The sequence below is a fragment of the Cnephaeus nilssonii genome (genome assembly GCF_951640355.1).
Source record: "Cnephaeus nilssonii genome assembly, chromosome: 1".
NCBI classification, from domain to species: Eukaryota; Metazoa; Chordata; class Mammalia; order Chiroptera; family Vespertilionidae; genus Cnephaeus; species Cnephaeus nilssonii.
In genome coordinates, this window is record NC_137072.1 from 22,571,509 (window position 1) to 22,592,362 (window position 20,854).

The 20,854-nt window shown below is 39.2% G+C and overlaps 1 protein-coding gene across 5 annotated transcripts in view; it reads left to right on the forward strand.

The window, feature by feature from the left end:
• The window catches only part of NEBL (nebulette), a 377,133-nt gene that overhangs the window by 250,833 nt on the left and 105,446 nt on the right, over positions 1–20,854 (forward strand). For 2 of the 5 annotated variants that reach the window (XM_079770708.1, XM_079770709.1), the window contains exons 1-4: positions 9,475–10,661; positions 10,754–10,825; positions 18,518–18,622; positions 19,791–19,901. The exons of 2 other annotated variants lie outside the window; for them this stretch is intronic. In XM_079770708.1, coding sequence (XP_079626834.1) covers positions 10,581–10,661; positions 10,754–10,825; positions 18,518–18,622; positions 19,791–19,901 — 369 coding nt within the window. In that variant the 5' untranslated portion in view covers positions 9,475–10,580. Of the gene's footprint in view, positions 1–9,423; positions 10,662–10,753; positions 10,826–18,517; positions 18,623–19,790; positions 19,902–20,854 lie in introns of those variants that run through there. One more of the 5 variants, XM_079770707.1, reaches the window with a different exon arrangement.

Genomic DNA, 20,854 nt, shown 5'->3' on the forward strand with positions numbered 1-20,854 from the left:
CTTGCGCCTCTCAACAGCAGGGTAGCCCCCCTCAGCGGCTGCGGACCATCAAAAGTGGGGGAGCTGGGTGCCTGTCCGCTGGTGCACCAGGCCTTTCAGAAGCCTCCGCCAAGCCAGAGGCTTCTGAAAGGCCTGGTGCACCAGCGGACAGGCACCCAGCTCCACGGCGAAAAGCGAAAGCGTGTAGGGGACCCTACATGTGCAAGATTCAATCATGCACTGGGCCTCTAGTAATTAAAATAAAGCTTTCTAGATCTTTTTGACTACCAAGGCAACTCTGAAGAAAGGACAGGCTCTATTTGAGTACAGCAAAATTTGCCTCTTCAGTTATTTTTCATTCCAGCTCCTTTGTTTGTGTGTACAATATCTTACATGCATCTGAATCATTTTTTAGTGTACCAGAAATACAAACTTTATAATCTCTGTATCTGGTGATCAGTAGAGAAAAAGTACTGCTCAAGTAAAAAACAGGAAAGGTCGTTATTATCTGCTTTTACTCTTGCTACTAATCCTGGGGAGTCTTGTTTTTACTGATCTTAATAACCAGATTGCCTCCATCGCATCAGGATTACCCTTGCTTTCAGTAATCATCTGCAATAACAATTCCTTTGAAGTCGGAAATTGGAAACGATGATAGAAGTTAATATCACTATCAGAAATAACAGTCAGTGTTCTGCTGCTCCACACATGCTTCAGTAGGTTCTACACAAAACGAAGCAGTACAGATCTAGGTTTGTATCTCTTAATGTGAGAACTTGGGCAATTGATCACGCCCAAGTCCTATGAAATGGATGTTGTGAAGATTAAGTGGGATTTTATATGTAAAGGCCATGATACAGTGCTTGGCATAAGATGATTATCCTTTTGTTCCCTCTTACAGTCCCTGGTAGATTCTTGTAGAGGGGATTTCTAAGTGTTGTTGAATGACTCCCTGCATTTTTATAGTTTCATCTTTCTTCAAAATTTTCAGCAGAGCTTGGAAAAGGGATAATATGAATAAAGTTTAAGACCTTGGATATCATTTTGTAACAGTATTTTTAGATTAAAAGAACTTCGTTGCATTTGGATGTTATTAAAAATCCTTGAAGTTAAAAAAATTCATTTTATTGGTTCCTTCAAGGAAACAAGCTAAAGTTGTCTGTTGAACAGAAATATAGATATGTTTCCCCTCACTGCTGAATTTCTTTTCTGTTGAGTATTTCAAAATTTAGGGTTATTAATAGAAAAATCTTATTTCAGCAAAACACTGAGGTTCTTTAAATGATCCATCAGCCTCTTTATTAAATCTCATAACTCACTGTGACATTGCTTTACAGCTTGGTTTTAAAAGGATTTACCTAGCCAAATTGATGAGCAAATTGCTGGTGTGTTTTAAATTGGATTATATGAGTTAAAAGGGGAGTAACAGTGGAGGGTATTTCACTATTTGGATTTTGTGCTATTTAGACAGAGAAATTAAGAGTGAATGCCTGTTACTCACTCATATAATTATCTACTTATTAGGTAGATAATTAAAGAGTGAATGTTTATCCTGAAAATTGCTGGGACTTTAAATATGTCATTCTCATTAATGAAACGCGATAGCATTTTGCATACACCTTTGATGAAATTAATTAAAACACAATTTAAAGAGTTAATTTATTTATAATAGCAATTTAAACCTTTAATGAAGTACATTCCTATAAAGAGGATTCTGATTTAGATAGGTGTGAAAACTAAAATAGATTATAGTTTTTATTGCTTAATTGTTGATTAGGAATCTGAAATTCTCATCTTAAGAAGCTTAATTTTAAATGTATTTTCCCACATTTGATATATATACTATCAAAATGAAAACTAGCTAATGATGTCCAGTCTTACAGCATTACTGTATAGCTCACGGTCCACTATGGTAGCCACTATCCAATATGGCTCCTCTGATTGAGATGTGCTGTGAGTGTAAAATTAAAACACACTGGATTTCAAAGACTCGGTATTTAAAAATGTAAAATCTCAGTACTTTTTTTACATTGATCACACAGTGAAAGGGTAATATTTTGGATACATTGAGTTAAATAAAATATATCATTTAAATCAATTTAATCTGTTTCTTTTTTTCAGAGAGAGTGGAAGGGAAGGAGAGAGAGAGAGAGACAGAGAGAGAGAGAGAAAGAGACAGAGAGAGAGAGAGGGAGGGAGGGAGGGAAGGAGAGAGAGAGAAACAAATAGCAATGTGAGAGAGACACATCAATTGGTTGCCTCCTTCACCACCCCCATCGGGGCCAGGGATTGAACCTGCAACCCAGGTATGAGTCCTTGACTGGGAATCGAACCTGCAACTCTTTGGTGAGCAGGCTGACACTCTAACCACTGATCTATATGGCCTAGGACTATTTTTTTGTTTTGTTTGTTTTTTGTTTTTAATGTGGTAACCAAAATATTTAAAATTACTTATGTAGCTCACATTATATTTCTACTGGACAGAGCTGCTCCCGAAAATTATTTCTGAAATAATTAAAAAATCATAGGTAGACATTGCCTGAGGGATCTCACTTTATGAGCAAATTAAAAATATGCCAAGCATATTGGGATTATGAAGGAAATTCTGCATACACAATTTGAGAAAATATGGATGAATAAAACCATCTGTAGATATAATTAGGGTATAAAATAGGATAGAAAATTGATATCTATAAAATTATTTGAATAATGAAGTTTTTCAAAAATATTCTGCTACTTTCTTGAAAATACAGCTTTTATTAATCCAACAAACTATCAGTCTAAGAAAGTACATATTTTAACTGAATAAAGTGGTAAATATTGACTATCTCTTATATGTATATTCAGTACCTGAAATATATTCAAGATATAAAACAGTATAGTGCATGGCATAAAGTAGATGCTCAATAAATATTTGATAAATGAATATATGATTGAAATAGGAGAGATGGCTAGGGATTTTTATTGGTTATTGTTCATGGATTATATGAAGAGATTAAAATAGCTCCTGGTACATATATAGAAGGCACACAAGAAATAGTTGTGAAATGAATGAAGATAGACACACACACAAATCAAATAATAAAAAAGATGGAGTCCTTAGAGAGAAATTACTACCCATACATGTTACACATGAAAAACTCAATGGAAACAATTGAAATAAGACTGAGGAATTAGTGCTTCAGAAATTCTGAATTGTGAGCATCATTTGTGTTGTTTGCCCTGGCTTAAACTATAATGAAATCATGATTTCAGGATAGAAGAAATCCTTAGGGGACTTAGGTATAGTAATTGGTCACTTAGGTTCAAGTAGAAATTTAAATATAACTTATTCAGAAAAAAATAGGTTCATTTCAAAAATAGAATTGTAATTTTGTAGAAGTGTTAAATTTGTACTATAAATACACTTAACATAAATTTTATTTCTGGATAAACATAAAACAAATGAATTTCCCTTGAATGTTTTCTTCACTAGACTAATAAACCTGGGAATAATTTCTTCACTTTGAGTTTTCCTAAAGTCCAGATGTTATTGGTGGGAAGATCTCCACCGGTTGCTAGTGGGAGTGGGCTTCTTATGATATCTCAAGAAAATGAATTTTCAGAGATTCCCACAGGAAGATGAGATATTGTAGAAAACTTTATTTCTGTGGAATCAAACTCCTGAGTTTCCAAAGTCCCATTTCCCTCATTCCCACCATAGAATAAGTCCCATTTTGCTTTCAGCAGAGCTAAAATCCAGTGTCCACGGTTTTGTTCTGTGTTAGGGCATAGTCCAATCCAGCATTGGGCTAGCTTAGTCTGTGTTTCCCACTGCAGTCCATCAGTCCATTGCATGTGGGGTCCACATGACCATGGGCCATGCAGTTATGGAGGGAACATAGGCAGGAGCAAAGCCAGATTTTCACGGGCTTGCAATGGCCCTGCCTACTCTAGCCAGTCCATGGTTCCACAGGCTTGACTGACAGGCACTTTCCCTGTTTCACCCAACTCATTGCGCATGTGCCCATCTTCCCCTTTGTTGGACCCCTACCCCCAGTGACCTGCAGGGAATGGGCCCGTGGTTCCCTGGGGAGTGTGAAATTGCAGCTTCCTGGTGAAGCTGCCCAAATGGCCATGTTTTTAATGTCTGGCCTCCTTCTTGCTCCTTTCCTATTATTAATAACTAGCTAATTACAATGATATTGTAATTTATTACAGATACATGAAGAGTATTTCAATTGGCTAATGATAATATGAAGGAGTAAAAATTAAATTCAAGGCCTATGAAGGGGATTGAGTAGCTGCAGAACCACTATTTTCATAGTTAATTGACCAGGAACTGTGTTATTTGTAAAGGATTCATGGTTCATAATGGCTTCCTCAAGCTACTGATGCTCTGCTGTCCTCATCTCTCTCCATTTATGCACCACTAACATTGAACTTTGGGCTTCCTCCAACTCTGGTTTCTGGGTCTCACCAATGCTCTTTGGATGCCTTCTCTATATACCATCATTTTACTTAATTCTGCCATAAGGGGAAGATCTCATTCCTTAATTTCTCTTAAATCTTGCTATTATCTCATATAAATACTTCCCTTTCTCCATAAAGAGCTGAACTGCCTAGTTTTGTGTGTGTTTACATAAGTTATTGTTCTATGTCTTTATTCCGTATGCTCTACAACCCCAAAAGCCTTTCCTGTTTTTTCTTAAATATAGGACTGTCTCGTTATTTTCAAATTTCAATATATGATTCCCTCTCACCCCCTGGAAACATGACAAAAACAGTTTTTCTTTGTAAATTGCTAGGAAATTATTTACTTCTCTGTGTTTTCATAAAATTCATAAATCATGTAAGCAGGACCTGAAATGAGTTAATTAGTAGAACATCTCTCTCTGAAGGGTTAAAGGATTGCCAGCACTGATCAAGCTTGCTCTCTCTCTGGCTCCTGATATGGTGTTGACAGCCAAGCAAAGAGCTTCTTCAATAAATCCACTCTCATATTTAAGGTTTTCCAGATGTGAGAAGTAATTAAGTCTGTGCATTTACTGAAGCCTTGTGTGTTTTTCAAAAGGGAACTGGCATCTGTGGTGAATTAACTCTGCTTGAGTGTGTATGTGTGTTCTGTGTATGCGTATGTTGTGTGAATGTACATATACACTACCACACATGTGGCATTTGCCAATAGTCAAATGAGATCAGATCTGAAAACAAAACAAAAAGCTAATTTCAATAAACAACAAGAATTGTTGCAGCTATGTTTACAATAGAGAGAATTGGGCTTTATTGAATACTTTCTCCTTTTCTATTTTTGCTGAACATTAAAGGAAAGAAGTAAGGATAATTAAATCATTGTATCTGTGAAAGGATTTTAAAAAATGGTGAAATCCTGATTCTCATAAAACATAAAATGAACATGTTTTAAAGATCTTAACTCATTAATTAATTAGGGTACCAGTAAGATGTTACAATTGGTTCAAAGGTGAATTTAAAGAACCACACACAAATGAGTAATAAGGAATGCTGAATTTATAAATAGATGTCCAGAGGTTCTATCAATAAGGCAATAACCAATTGCTTTCCCCAGGAAACAATTAATTTGCATTTTTGTGGATAAAGAATCATAGCATTGTTATCAGTTATTAACAATTTATAGGGATGTAAAATAGTACAAAGACAGTGAAAGGCCAAATTAGCCAGAAGGTAACACCAGATAAGACACCAGGTAATCTTTTCTGATTACTATTATTATTACTAGTGGCCCGGTGCATGAAATTTGTGCACATTAAAAGAGAATTAATTAGGGGAAATATTTTAATATTGCTATTTTCCCTTTCTCTATAATAGAAGTGTCAGGGATGAAAGAAAATTAGTAAAATATATATGAAAATCTCCCTCTTGTCAGAGTCTGGGGTGCACCGTGAGACCCTGAGTCAAGTCCCCGTGCAGCCACGCACGCCTCGAAATTGCGAGAGACCCAGACCCGGCTGGCCCCACCCCCGTCAAGCCCTGCAGGGCGAGGGGCGCGGCCTCAGGTCCCCCCACCCGGCCTCAGGTCCCCCCGCCTTAGCGCCAGAGTGTGAGGGCGCGAGGGCATGATGACAATTTGCATATTAGCTCTTTATGTAGGATTATTTGCTAGTTTCAGAGTCTTTTACAATTTTTCCTGACATCTCACACAAAACTTCAGAGAAGGGATGCTTTGAGGATAGCCAGACTGTTTGATCCTGTCTGGTCCTTTAGTTCTGGTTACAGGTCACATAGAGGCTACTCAAACCATGAGCTTCTTTTCTCTTAGTGTGCAGGATTGTGGTTTTAACCTCATTGTTATTAAAGCTGAACTAATATCTCAAGTAAGCAGCAAATTAGACCAATGTCTTTCAGTCTACTGGGTGCTTATGTTAATGTAGACTCCGAATAAGAATACTTTTTCCCTGTCAGTATATCTAGAAGAGTACATATTTTAATTTTGGCATCCTAAACACACTGAACCTGGAAATTGTTGTGTCAAAAGTTATTTGCAGTTTCTTGTTCTCCTACTTCTCCAATACCAGTTTAGATGTGTGGGTCTCATTTGTAAGTATGATCTATATTTGTGAAAACAGGAACACAGAAAAACACTCTATTAAATCTTATTTTAATGGCATAATTGGTAAAGGTGACAATTATCCAAGTTGCTTTGTATTCTTTTGATTTCTAATTAACAAACAGTAATGAAATAGCCATTAGAAATAAGATAGGCTTAATGAGTGTAAATTGTAAAACTAGATGGAGCTAATATTAAGCAGAACTCTTTTATAAAGAAGACAAATTGCTCTAGAGAGCTCACATTTCTTGTTTTAAGAAACGATTCCCCCCACCCACACCCCCCATCTATTAGTAAAGTTCTCGTTTGGACAGATGCCAAATGATGGAGAGATACATGAAGCAAAAGTAAAATAACCAGGAATTCAACTGACAACCTTCTGGGAGATAATCATAAAAACAAACAAACAAGCAAACAAACATAATAGCAACAACAAAACCAAAACAAAAAATAAAAACCAAAAACCAAGGCAACTAAAATTGAGTATGTGACAGACTGGGAAAGCAGAGAAACAGGTCAGATGAACTGAATCCTCTCTCACCTAATCATTTACAGTGAATGTTTTATAGTAAGAACTGGTGAATTAATTTTTTATATCCAGAGTAATCTTATTTCTTTTTCTAATATGCTAGAAAGTAATATTTCATCAATGCAATTCATTTTTGCATGTTTAACTTTCACATTAATAGGACAAACACCTTGAATGTAATTAAAAATAAGTTATTTTGTCTTCTTCCATTAACTGGTGCTAATGCAACTATGGGCTTTAGCTCACAGTTGCTTTCTTGTCTTTTACTGCAAAGCTGAATTGTTGAAATGAATAAAAGCATCTATTTTTCTTTTCCTTTTTCCATTACCATTTATCCTCTCTATGCCCTCTTCTACCTCCATTCACCCCCCTCTGGAAAAAAAATCAGTTTATCTCTAAGTTTTCCTCAACTCAGAACTGATTCTCAATTGGAGGCAGAGAGGGATTCAATAATTTGTCCTAGAAGATATGAGAGAGCCAGTCCTGGAAGTAGGGTATCTGGCTGTAAGTAAGGTGATCCTCATTCTGAATCAGGGCATGCTTAGAGTATTAATGCAAAGAGTACATTACATAAAATGAAATGCTCTCTAAGTAATAGGGATTAGCAACTATACAGAAATTTCCTTTAGGGACTCCCTAGGGTGAAAATATGTATTAAAATATAATATTTAACTTTTTTAAAGCAGATGATAGGGACTATTGAAACGTGATAGCTATCCATGAATAACATTTCCTTCTTATTCCCCAAGTCATATTTTGAAGCTATTGACAAGAGTGCTCTGCTGTGATAAAGTGCAGGGCTTAAAATGTTTTAGAGAAAACTTTACATGAATTTTGTATTATATCTATAGGTGAAAGGAAAAATGCTTTCAATCAAAAGTACTAATGTGTCTAGCTCGCCAAACAATCCATTAAGGAGTTCCACCAGCAGTCTTGAATGATGCGTTTCTTATTCCCTATCTTATATTAGCACTAAGTGTGTTTCACTCACCACTGCATCTCTGACACCAAGCACAGTGCCTGGCATAACACACTTATTTGAATGCATGAACTTGGGGCTCTAGTTAAATTCTGGTCCTAATGCTCTATTGAATACTTTTCTGAGTAAAACAAATAATTAATTTCTCTTGATCATAATTTTGTCCTCTGTAAAAGAGAAGGCTTTAGTAGGATAGATTTCTTAAGGTTCTCCGTGGCTTTAAAATTTTGATTCTAAAATCTCAAATGGAAAATTTATGTTCACATATGGTGTTTGGTTTTGCTTTCATAATGTTTGTATATAATCTCAACAAATTATTTTCTTCCAGCACAGTGAAGAGTCAATGAGAACTTATTACATGATGGGAAATGAGAAAAAGCAGCCATTGAAGTCTGATGAAGGTAATTCACCAGAAGTCTGATGAAAGTAATTCACCATGGTGAATAGATGTCATCATGAGCAATGCAAGTATTGTCACCTCAAACACTAGCCAAGAGGTGCATCTTAGGCAGCTGTGGCAAGATTTTTTTTCCCTATACCACTAGAAGTTTGCAAGAAAAGCTTACAGAAAATTCTCCTCCATATTTCCAAATAAAGATAATGGAATCCATCTTCTGTAGTAAAGTCTTTTGGCAGAGGACTTGAGGGAATCAGTCAGAACCCACACATTCTGCTCTTTAATGTAAGGAGAATTTCCTTGTAGAATTCTCTACACTGGCATGATAGGGCTGTTATTGTAAAGTTAAGTTTTCCAAATTCAGTACTCTTGGTATTTTGCTGATAAGCAGGACATATGATGCCATCAAGTTAGCCTGTATCAAAATTGTTTCATGAAAAACCAATGAATCTTCTAGGACACATTACTTTTTTTCAGAATAGAACAGTTTCCCTAAGTAATATGTCACAGAAGAATGTTAGTTTTCTGGAATACCAGATAGCATTAAAAATAGGTAGGTAAGAAGTTTAGATTAGATTTGATGGACAGGATTTCATTGTTTGGGAAACGCTGGGTTTTTTTTTTTTTTTTTTGGAGGTTTTTTTTTTTTTTTTTTTTGGTACTTTTCTTGGTTTTGGGTCTCCTCAGAGCTTCTAATGTGTCATTATGCTTTGTGGCTCTTTAAGTGGCAGGGGTAGAAATTAGTATACAGGTTACTCCAAACATGTTTAAGAAACTCCCTTTCCTCCTTCAGAGTGTTCTATGGAACTTTAGCCTCATGGAACACAGTTTGAGAAATTATTTACACACGATGACCGTGTAAAATTTTTCTTGTCAGAATTTTTAGTTTAGGCAAGACTAAGGCATTTAAAAAAATAAATTTAAAACTAGATATAATATCAAGATAAAATAACATTATACTTAGCTATTTAGAATGATGTATTATGTTTAATAAAATTATATTTTGTATAATTAGTTTAATTATTCACCATAAGGTATTTTTATGTCCAGCGCTTATCTGCTATTGCTGTATAAATATTAATTTATCCTAAGATTTAAATAACCAAATTGATAAATTATGAGTTGTATAGAATCTTAGAATTGCCTAAATTGACATGAAAGGATTTGTTTTGAAAAATAAATTTTTAATTATATAACCGATGACACATACCACATTATAACTATTGTTATAGTTTATTTTTCCAAACTTTTCTGGGTGTGTAGTATGCTTTGAAGCATATAAAAATAACTAGCAAATTTGTACAAATTGACACAATGGGCAGAATTGAAAGAGATGACTATTATTTTTTGAAACAATGATGTTTCTAGAATTCTTAAATGATATATCAACCTATGTTAACTGCAACTTCTCAGGTTTAATGATATTTACAATTAAAATAATACAATAGCAATATAGGATTAACAGTTATAATGAACTCAGAATAGATTCTCTGAAGGGTTCAAAGAGCTTTTCATAATCAATTACTAGCCTTTAATCAGCTAATTTAAAGTACTTTTAAGAATGTGTCCAGTATGTTTATATCTCGTAAAAAATTTAACTGAGGTTAATGGAATGAGTTTGGATGATCCAAATCCACTCTGCCAAAGCAGAGAGATGTCTGACATTGTAGTGGAAGCTTTATTTAGAAGGAGCTGAGGAATTCTCTGAGATAGCAGGCTTCTGACTGCGCTATCTTGAGTGTTAAAGCTGAGTGGTTTTCCCAGAATCTTGAAGTCTTTTTCAAACTCCTTTATGAGTGAATCGAATTAGTGAAATATAAATAAGTTGTCTTTTTTTGAATTTCTTAACCAGTTTAAAAAAAATGCTGACTTGAATGTTCATAAAACTGAATTTTGCTCATTGACATGTTATTTCCCCCTGGGAGGCTAGCCCTGGCCACCTCCGGGATCCTGCTCCGTCCACTCACACACAGTTGTGATAAGGAGAGTGAAGTGTGAGCTAAATAGGGAGGAGGCCTGGGCAAGGTCATTTCTGCCAGAACGCCAGAGATGCTAAGATCTCAAGGGTGCCACAGTGCATAAACAGATGCTACGTTAGAGAATTAAAACAATATATAGAGAGGGAGTAAAAATGAGGGTCCCTATATATGAAGATGTAAAAGGAGAAACTGAAGAGGAAAACATAGAGGAAGAAGAAAATGAAGACGACAAGGTGAGTGTGCAAGCACCTGCTGAAGAAGGGTATTTGTTCCCATAAGCTGGTGATTAGAAGTTTGTTTTCTTTCTTTCTTTTTTTCTGGACAGGTATTCTTTAAGCCTGTAATCGAAGACCTGAGCATGGAATTGGCCAGAAAATGCACCGAACTTATTAGTGATGTAAGTGGCTTAAGGAATTTTTGTCTCATTTTGCATTGTGTGTCATAGAATATTATGCCACAGAATCATAGAGCTGGAGAGAAAAACCCTGAATCTGCCTATTAAAACATGTTGTTTTCCAGATCATGGAACTGAGTCTAGAAATTTTAGGTAATTTCTCTAAGGTCACCCATACAGAGAATTTCTGTGGGAGCAGGTCTCTGCGTTCTTAATCCAGAATTCCTGTTCCTTATGGATTTCGATCATTCTGGCAATAGGAATTTCATTTAGGGAAGGAAACAAAAAGGTTAATACTCTGTACACTACTACTTTTGTATAATCGGTGCTTTATAAAGGTTTCCTAAGTTTAATCCCTTAAAGACAATCTACAGTAAAGTGAAATCACGAATTCAGAGCATATTCCTTTGAGAACCCAAAGCCTTTACAATTTGTAAATATTTAAATTTGTAATGATGTGAAATGTTTTAGAAAGATCTCTACATAAATTAATGATTTTTAAAAAAGCATTTGGGGCCTTTTGAGGAATATGATGAATGCAGTAGTTTTCCAAACCAAAAAAATTTGCATATAGTATCTATGTGCATGTAACGTTGATTTCCAGTTTAGAATTTATGCATAATTGAGCTACATGTTAAGAACTCTGGACTAGATGATAATGATGATAGTAATGAAAAGGAGCATTTTTATTGTGACATTTTTTCATTAATTAGAATCAGTTATATATTTCAAGGGAATCATAGAATTGTAGAATTCACTCATATTTATGTATTTTTACAGTCAATAATTAAACTAAAATTCTAGAGGCACAAGAAAAGTATTGCTCACTAGGGATAAGAATTTAGATGATCCTCATTTAAAAAGTTGTCAGAAAATTGCCTTGTGACAAAACTTTGTCAGAAGAGCCAAAGGATGGTAGAAATCATACCCCTTCCCATACACTTGACATGTAATATAATTAAATATTTCTTAGTGCCATTATTTAATAATAGTCATAAGCTACTATATGTGAAACTTTGTTGTAAACTGTAATAATACTGAAATAGAAATAATATCAGCAATAGTTAAGATTTATTGAATACTATGTGCTAGGCATTGAAGCTTATGAGGTAGGCCCTGTTGTTTTTCCCATTTTAGAGGTGAGGAAGCAAAGGCTCAGAGAGGCTAAGTAACTTACCTGGGTCACACAGTTAGGCAGTGGGGACTTAAACACAAAGCACTCTCTCTTAGCCACACTGCCGTGTTATCTCTCACTCTAGATTTCCATGCAGTTTCTCTTACCTTTATTATTAACTAGAGGCCCAGCGCACGATTCAATCGTGCGGGTAGGGTCCCTAGGCCTAGCCTCCTGCGATCAGGGCCATCTTCTGCCTGTTCGCCAGTCCCCAGGCCCAATGCTGCCTCCGCCGCCGCCACTGAGCTGCCAGGCTGTTGGGATCCCCAGCTCATCCCCAGCCGCTGCCGCTGCTGCTGGGGCTTGAGGCGCTGACGAAGGGGAGCACGGCAGGGGATCCGGGTGCGGACAACCGGCTCCCCGCCTCTGATGGCAGAGGAGCTGGGTGTCCAGGGTGTCCGAGGCAGCCCCCCTCAGCGGCCGCCAATCCAGCCGTTGAGAGGCGGGGGGGGGGGGGGGGGGGGAAGGGGCGGCAGTCCCGCGCCTCTCAATGGCCGGATATGCCACCTCAAGTCCCGCCCCCCAGCCTCCCACCGCCCAATCGTGGGCATAGCGGAGTGATGGTTATTTGCATATTGCCTTTTTATTATGAAGGATTTTAATACTAATATTAGTAATAGTAACACTATCAATCCTTTTATTCATTTACTAGAGGCCTGATGCACAAAAATTCATGCAAGAGTAGGCCTTTCTTCCCCCGGCTGCAGGCACTGGCTTCCCTCCGGCACCTGGGACCTGGGCTTCCCTCCTCTGGCCACCAGCAGGCACCCAGGACCCGGGCTGGCTTCCCCCTGGCCTTCCGCAGGCACTGGGGACCCCAGATGGCTTCCCTCTGGCCCCGGGTTCATCAGGAAGGACGTCCAAAGATGTCTGTTCTAATTAGCATATTACCCTTTTATTATTATAGATTTTTTAAAGAGGAAGTACTTTTTAAAAAATACGTTTTTATTGACCAGAGAGAGAGAGAGAGAAACATCCATGTGACAGAGAAACATCAATTGATTGCCTCTGTACACATCCCAACTGGGGATTAAAAACCACGACCTGGACATGTGCCCGGACCAGGAATCAAACCAACGACCTTTTGATGCATGGGATGATGCTCAACCAACTGAGCCACACCAATCAGGGCACTACCAATGCCTTTATATGGAGCAGATGAACTTAAATTTGAAGTTATCTCTGTTACATTGTCTGCATGACTAAATGGTTGTCTAAAATGTATATTTGAGGTTGCATTAATTACAGAACTAAAACAGATATAAAAACGGATGAGTTGACACACTGAATTAGATGGAGTTCCATTCAAGTCTCTATTCTGCCTCTGACAGTGCCCATCTGTTAGTGTCCACATTTAATTCAGTGCCCCTGTCTTTTCCCTAGTAACAAGTTCAATTTAAAGACCAGTCTTCAAGTCCCTTAGTTTTGTTTTCTAATTCATTATATCCCAAAGGGGCATCATGTGTTTACCTGAGCCTTTTTGTTTGTTTGAAGGAAGTCTGTCTGCAGCCTCTGTCACCAAGAGAATTTGGTGTGTTGCTTGCCTGCTCGGTAGTGTCCTACATCCTGAAGCTTTAAGAAGCAGCCTTACATTCTGTTGATCAAATCACATAGCTAGTGAGCCACAGACCTGGGATTTGAAACACAGTCTGACTCCCACGTCTTGGCCACCATGATGTCCCTGTGCAAGGCACTCCAACATACATTATTGTACTCTGTTATTGGTTCTGTGAGCCTCAGTTCAGAGCTGGTGCAAGATTATCTTGCCCAAGGCTACCTGGCTAGTTAGGGGTGAGTACAAAATTCAGGCTTAGGTCTAGCTAAGTCCAGAGCCACTTGTCATTGCTTCATTTTTTTTTAGATGAATTGGGTTGTTTTACAGGCTTCTCTTCATAGAGTAGCCTTTCTACATCGCCTTCATCATCATCCTAACGGTCTCTCTTTGGACTCTCCTAGCTCTTGTATGTCTTCATTGGGGTGTGATAAGCAGATCTGTGCACAGCAGTCCAAATATGGACGGCCTGGGGTTATGGGCAGAGTGGGACGATGTTTCTTTTTGCTCCATGTACCCTTTGTAATGATAGGGTATCTTGGACGTGGGCTTCAGAGAACTATTAGATCAACCTCTGTAAGACATCTTTCTCAGCCAGTTTCAATCATAATTTCTGACTTATAGCTGATTGCTTAGGGCTCATCAACTTTTCGTAGTAATTTGAATGGTTTCCACCTTGCTAGGAAAGAATGTCACGTGTAGCTGTCTGCCCTCTGGCATGGCCCTTTGTGAGCTTCCCCATTTCAGTTCTTTTAGTTTGACATTTTATGCTCCCTGAGAGCTTGGAGTCACCAGCAAACCTTCGGACTTGCTGTATCATGTCCTTGCCAGATAATTTATTAATATAGTAAGTAAGATTGGTCTAGAGAGAAGTCCTGGGAGGCCTGCACTGCTTAGAATTCTCCGTTTTCCAGATCAGGCGGCTTCTCTCTGGGGATCAGAATGAGGCATTTTTCAAGTTTTCTTTGCCCTCCCTCGTTTCTGCTTTGCACTTGCCCTGCCCACGTTGTGGGGTTTCCCTCTGCATAACTCACTTCCCAACCCAGAAGACAGCACCTGGCCTCTGAGACAGCCTCTTTTTTTCTTGTTAACCAAGTCATGCTTCTCATTTGGCCCCTCTCTGTTATTTCAGCCTGTTGGTCAACTATCTACTCAATCCCTTGCATAAATCAAACCTGTTGACTAGATTGAGCAGTCAGAAGCATGGTCCTAGAGGCCTTTTGTCAAGTGGGCTTAAACAATTATTAGGGTAAAGGTGAGCTTTTGTATGTTTCTTGTAAATTAGACATAAAGTCTCTGCAGGGCAAGTTTGGCCACATCTGCACAAAGCCTCTGACTCAATGTTTTGGTTGAAACCTTTTTAGGGTGATAATCTACAATGCAGCAGAAAGAACATTTCCAGGCAAATGAGCTTTGTGTGTTGTGGGCAAGTCCTTTCAACGCGGAAAACATTAGATTTGTGGTTTCCCCTCCAGAGAAAGCTCTGAATGTATTAGAGAACCGAGAGAGTAGCCTTGGCTGGGAGCACCCGTTACAAAGAGCAATGGAGCCTTGTTTTTTTCTTCCAGTGTTTCCTGCATTTAGCAATATGGCTCCGTTTGTGAAAAGACTTTCTAGGTACCTTTGTTAAGAATGCTTGTAAAAGGAAATATCCTCAAACGTCTACATCTGTCATCCCCTTTCAGCCATTAGCTAATCTCATACTAAAGTGAAAGAAACTGGGGGAGGAGGAGGGAGCACTACGGATGTAATTTAGCTCTCATTGTAGTTGAGACATGATAGGATTAATGGGTGAGGTCAAAGCAGAAAGTGAATATTTTGGTCATCTTAATGATCATCAAACCATCAACTTTCCCTTTTTTTTCTCAGTCAGAATGTAACTTGGGTGGTGTGTTGGTTGTGAGTACAGAAGGCTACAGGTAACAGGAAAACCCTGGCACAGAGATTTAACAAATGGGTATTTGTTTTTTTTTACATGTGAAGCCTGGAGGAAGCGGGGAGGTCCCGTTTTGGCATATTTGATGCTATTAGTTTCTCAGATTCCTTTTCTTCTGCTCTGTCAACATTAGTATGGTGGCTTATGGTCTAATTGTGACACCATTGTTGATGCATCCCTGTGACTAGGGAAGGGAAAAGGGGGAAGGGCTATGTGTCCAAGGGCGATGCCAGCAGGTCTCTCCCTTTACCCCAGAAACACCAGAACACGGCTGGGAAGACTCCACTAATGTCTTGACCCAGAGCTGGCACCTGGCCTTCCCAGGCCAATCACTAGCCAAGGGGACTGAGGAAACCCTGCCTGGTTTAGAGCTATTTGTACTCCGCGGCTGGGGGAGAGGCCTGGCTACACTCATGAATACATTTGGGTTCTGTTATTAAGAAGGATAGGGGCTGGATAGCCAATCCACCTAAGAGACAGAGCCATGCTTGTCTTAGGAATACATACATGGTTGTATTAGGAAATGGCTGTCTGCTCAGTGGTGGTTATTTTACTGAAGATTTACTGTCCCTCATTGGTGCAGTTTCATCTGTCTTCTCCTTGTATAGGAAGGCTACTAGTATGTGACTTTTTTTTATATAAAAATTTAAGATAATGTGCTATTCCTATTCATCTATAATAATAAAAGTGTAATATGGTAATTAGACTGATGACCGAGCGACCTTCCAGACAACCTTCCGGACAAAGCCGGGGCTGCGAGGGCCGAGGCAGCCACCATGGCTGTGAGGGCTGAGCCCCTTGCATGAATTTCATGCATCCGGCCTCTAGTATTGTATGTCATTAGAAACTAGAAGTGTGTGTGTGTGGGTATATCTTTTCAATAAAGGACAAAGTAAGGAATGGAGACCACACTTAAACTGAACTGTTTGCCTGCATAGCAAGGGAAGTAAGTACTTCACCCTTATCCCTGCTGCCTTCCTGAACATTCTGCTCAGGTCAGAGCTTATCAGGAGGCTGTGGCCCTCACACATACCACTGCAGAGAAGAATGTGGATGTGAGAGGGAAAGATGGTGGTGGAAGATAAAAATAATGAGGCAGACTTAAGCCTAATGACAGGTTATTTTCTCACACTTATTATATAACAGGGGTACTTTTTCCCTCTCCCTATGATCAAAATAGCCTACTATTTATCATATTGCCTTTAACGGTTTAATTACTAGTGATTGAGGAGGGTGATTTGCAGAGACCTAAAATTATGGCTAATCTCAGAAGAAGAAGAAAAGTAATTTAGTGCTCAGATAAGATAAATATGTTCTAATGTTGATTTCATGAATAAAGCAAATGTTTAATGTGGTGGGCGTATAATATCTAAGAGTCACAGCAGTGAAATATGGTATTTTGAAATAACGTTGCTTAGTATGTTCATATCTGGTTACAGTCAAATAATGCCCTTCAAATCAGGTTTGCATATGTGGTAAAATCCCTATGTAATGTTTGTGTGTAACATCAGTATTAGTCATGTCCTTTAAGGACCAGGGAGTATACAGAATTAAACTTGACTTTTAGGCTATAATTAGAAAGACCATGGGACCTTTTTTTCAGCCTAAGTATTTATAGTCTTGGGTAAATAAACATGACTTTATTACAGGGTGATAGAACTTTTAGCAAATACCTTCATCCTCTCAACTAGTCGTAAATTTTGCCTCCCCAGTTTTCAGATTGGGCTGCAGTTAGTGTGATAGTGGGATTACATTTTAGGTCCTTCTCCATAATTCCTAACTTCTTTTTGGCTCCTGTGTCCTTGCAGGGTCTTTCCCCAGATTAGCAACTCTGGCCTCGGTCCAAGAAAAAAAGGAGTGACTAATTTTACTAGTGAGTGCAAGTGGAGAAATGAGCATGCTCTTCAAAGCCGCTCTGATCTTCTTCTTGCTCATCTGCTTATTCACAGCAAGGGGGCATTCTGGAATAATCTCAGCCATGTGGCAAACTTTCTGGGCAGGTTCTATTTTTGTTGAGGAAGGGGTGGGGGATGGGAGGCCTGTGGTGATCATAAATTGGATAAGTTTGAGTGGAATTAATTAGTAACAGGAAACTCGTGGTGACCATAATTTAAGTCCCTTCCTCTAATCCAGTGGGTCTAGGTAATGATGCTAATATAATAGTAATCTTCATTTGTTTAATTTCTGCCTCTACTTCTTAAATGGTTTCATCTGTCCTGATGACTCCTTGTGTTGTGGAGCGGATGCGAGTGAATGACCACTGGAGCCCAGACCAAATTAAAATTTAGGGAGCCTTTATTAGACGGGCGGACGGACGACCCAGCGACTGCTCTGCCATTCTCCACGCAGAGAGACCAGAGAGCAGCAGCGACCCTTTGTGTAGGACCGCTTTTAAGCACATTAACTACATCCGGTTTTTGCAGAACAAGTAACCCAAGACAAAACAGTTTTTCCCAAGCAACGTCAGGATCATGCCAATGACGACCATGTTATTCACAGGGTCATCCTGTTCTCCAGAAAGCTGACAGTGTTCTGTGAAAGAAGGCCTACGTGCTGGGAAGGGGCCATGAGACCATATCTCAAGGCCTGGCCTAGTGTCAGCACTGACATCTCTATCTGGGGCATAGTCCACGGCCTCAGTAGTGCTCAAAAATTCCCACTCTCCAACACTTGTTTTAAACCTAGAGGTGGGCAGCTGTATTTCTGTTTGACCATAGGCTTCACTGATAAGGTCAGTGGCTTAAAAGTCACAAACTGGGCAACAGGATTCATCATCATTGTGGGTTCAACACACATGGTCCTTGACGATAACCGGACCCTTGTTCATCTAAAGAAAAGGCTTCCTTTATTATGCCCATCATTTTGCAGTTCTGTTCTGGATACCAGTTTATTTGATTTGGCTTATTTTGAGCATCATTTCACATTAAATATTTACTTCAGAAAATGGACTTCTCATGTTAATTCTTCTTTTCAGCACCAGAGCACTGAAATTGTTTTTCGTCTCCCTCTTATGTGAATTATTCTCTCTTTTAGATCCATTATAGAGAAGAGTATAAAAAATCTAAGGACAAGTGTACATTTGTGACCGACACTCCGATGCTAAACCATGTAAAAAATATTGGTGCTTTTATTTCTGAGGTAAGGTATCAAAAACTGGCAAAATGGCTTGCGTTTTCTTTTTATATTTATATAGATAAAAGTCTGTGCATTGAAGTTGAATAATATTTTCAAAAGCACCACTGAATGTTGGTAATATATAATTTTGTAATTCTATGCACTATCAATTAACTCATGTAAATTGACATATTTTACTGGCTATGGTTGATGTGTTTTATTATGTGTCTGTGTTTTGAATCCAAACCTTTCTTATTTATATAGAATTATTATTTTCTTTTAAAAATATTTTTATTGATTTCAGAGAGGAAGGTATTCTTGATGTTCCTAATTATTCGTTTTTCTGAAGTAGTTAACTGTAGAGCAAAAACAAGGATGTGGGCATTCTGTTGTGTTACTTTGAACCTAATCTTCCCAAGAGAAAGTGGTGAATGAGTGTTTCTCTTTAAGAGTAGTGACTGAGATCACTTAGAACAGTGCAGATGGGAGGTGTGAGCGAAGAAACAGCAAACAAGCTCCTCCCACTCATCTTGGTAGGAGAGTCAGAAGACTTGAATAAAGGAGTTCTATCCTTTGCATTCAGGTTCTATACAATTTGTTTTTAAAAATATATTTTTTAATTGATTTCAGAGAGGAACGGAGAGGGAGGGAGAGAGAGATAGAAACATCAATGATGAGAGAGAATCATTGATTGGCTGCCTCCTGCATGCCCCTAGTGGTGATCAAGCCCACAACCTGGGCATGTGCCCTTGACTGGAATCAAACCAAGGACCCTTCAGTCCCCAGGCCGATGCTCCATCCACTGAGCCAAACCAGCCAGGACTGCATTCGGGTTCTAGCCAGGAGGACATAACAACTTGTATCTTCTGGAGCAACTCAAATGTCTCATTGCTCTCCAGTTTTTCTTCGCTGATCAAACAGATGAAACTCTTGATAAACACTAATAGGTTTACTTTTAGAAATGCATATGGGTTTAAATAGTCATTTTTTTTTCTTGCATGTCTGGTTTAAAGCTTTTTCCATGGTAAACTGGATTTGTCTTTCTTCAAAAGATGTTTGTCACGTCCAGGATTAAAATGCTCTTCAGATTTTTATATTCTGTTTCTGAAGAAAGTTTCTTTTTATTCACTTATAATATTCACAGTAAAAAAGAGGAATGTTTACTTATTTTTTAAATTTTTCCCCTCCCTAGGCAAAATACAAAGGCACCACTAAGGCAGACCTCTCAAATTCTCTTTATAAGCAGATGCCAGCCACAATTGACAGTGTCTTCGCAGGAGAAGTTACTCAGCTTCAGAGTAAGGTGTGCTTTCCCTAAACTGTTACATAATTATGTAGATAAAACAGATAACCTAATATAAATTATTCAGCATTTTTAAAAGTTGTTTATCTTGAGTACCACATCTATATATATGAAAGGCTAAGCGACCTGCCGACCGGCTGATAGCTATGACACACACTGACCACCAGGGGGCAGACGCTCAATGCAGGAGCTGCCAAGCGACAGCAACTTTGCAGAGTACCCATTTGCACTCTGGGACTCCTTAGGGGATGTTGGACTGCCGGTTTTGGCCCGATCCCTGCAGGCCAGGCCAAGGGACCCCACCTGTCAGAGGGACCCCACTTACACCACAGACACCCTTCGAGCCCCAGCATCACCCCAGGTGCAGCCAGCTGGGGAGGGATCGTGGGAGGTTGGCTCTAGGGCATGTCCGGCCCGTCTCACCCAGTCCAGCCCCGCTGGCCACCTTCTAATTAATTTACTTTCAAGGTGCATGAATTGTGCACCAGTCCTCTAGTCCTATATAGTAAAAGCCTAATATGCAAATTGTCCCCTCAACTGGGAGTTTGACTGCTCGCTATGACATGCGCTGACCACCAGGGGATGGGCGGATCATGGTGGGCGTCCATGACATGGTATTGGCAGGAGGCGGCAGTGGAGGTGCTGCCAGCCCCTATGGGCCCTGATGAAAGCGAGACCGTGACGGGATGGTGGAGCAGGTGAGCAAGCAGCGCCAGGCCAAGGCGGGTGCAAGCGGGGCCCGATCTCCCCACTGATCACCCTGCAGATGGCGACCAGCGGCAGCAGCAGGGGGCCGATGACTCAAGTGGAGGGGGCACACAGGGGCCCAGGGACCAGGTACTACCCAGGGCCTAGAGGTCAGCTGGGACCTGCCCTTCTACACCAGACGCTCGCGCTTCAATCGACAGCCAGGCCTAGGGACTACACCCATGCACGAATTTTGTGTACCAGGC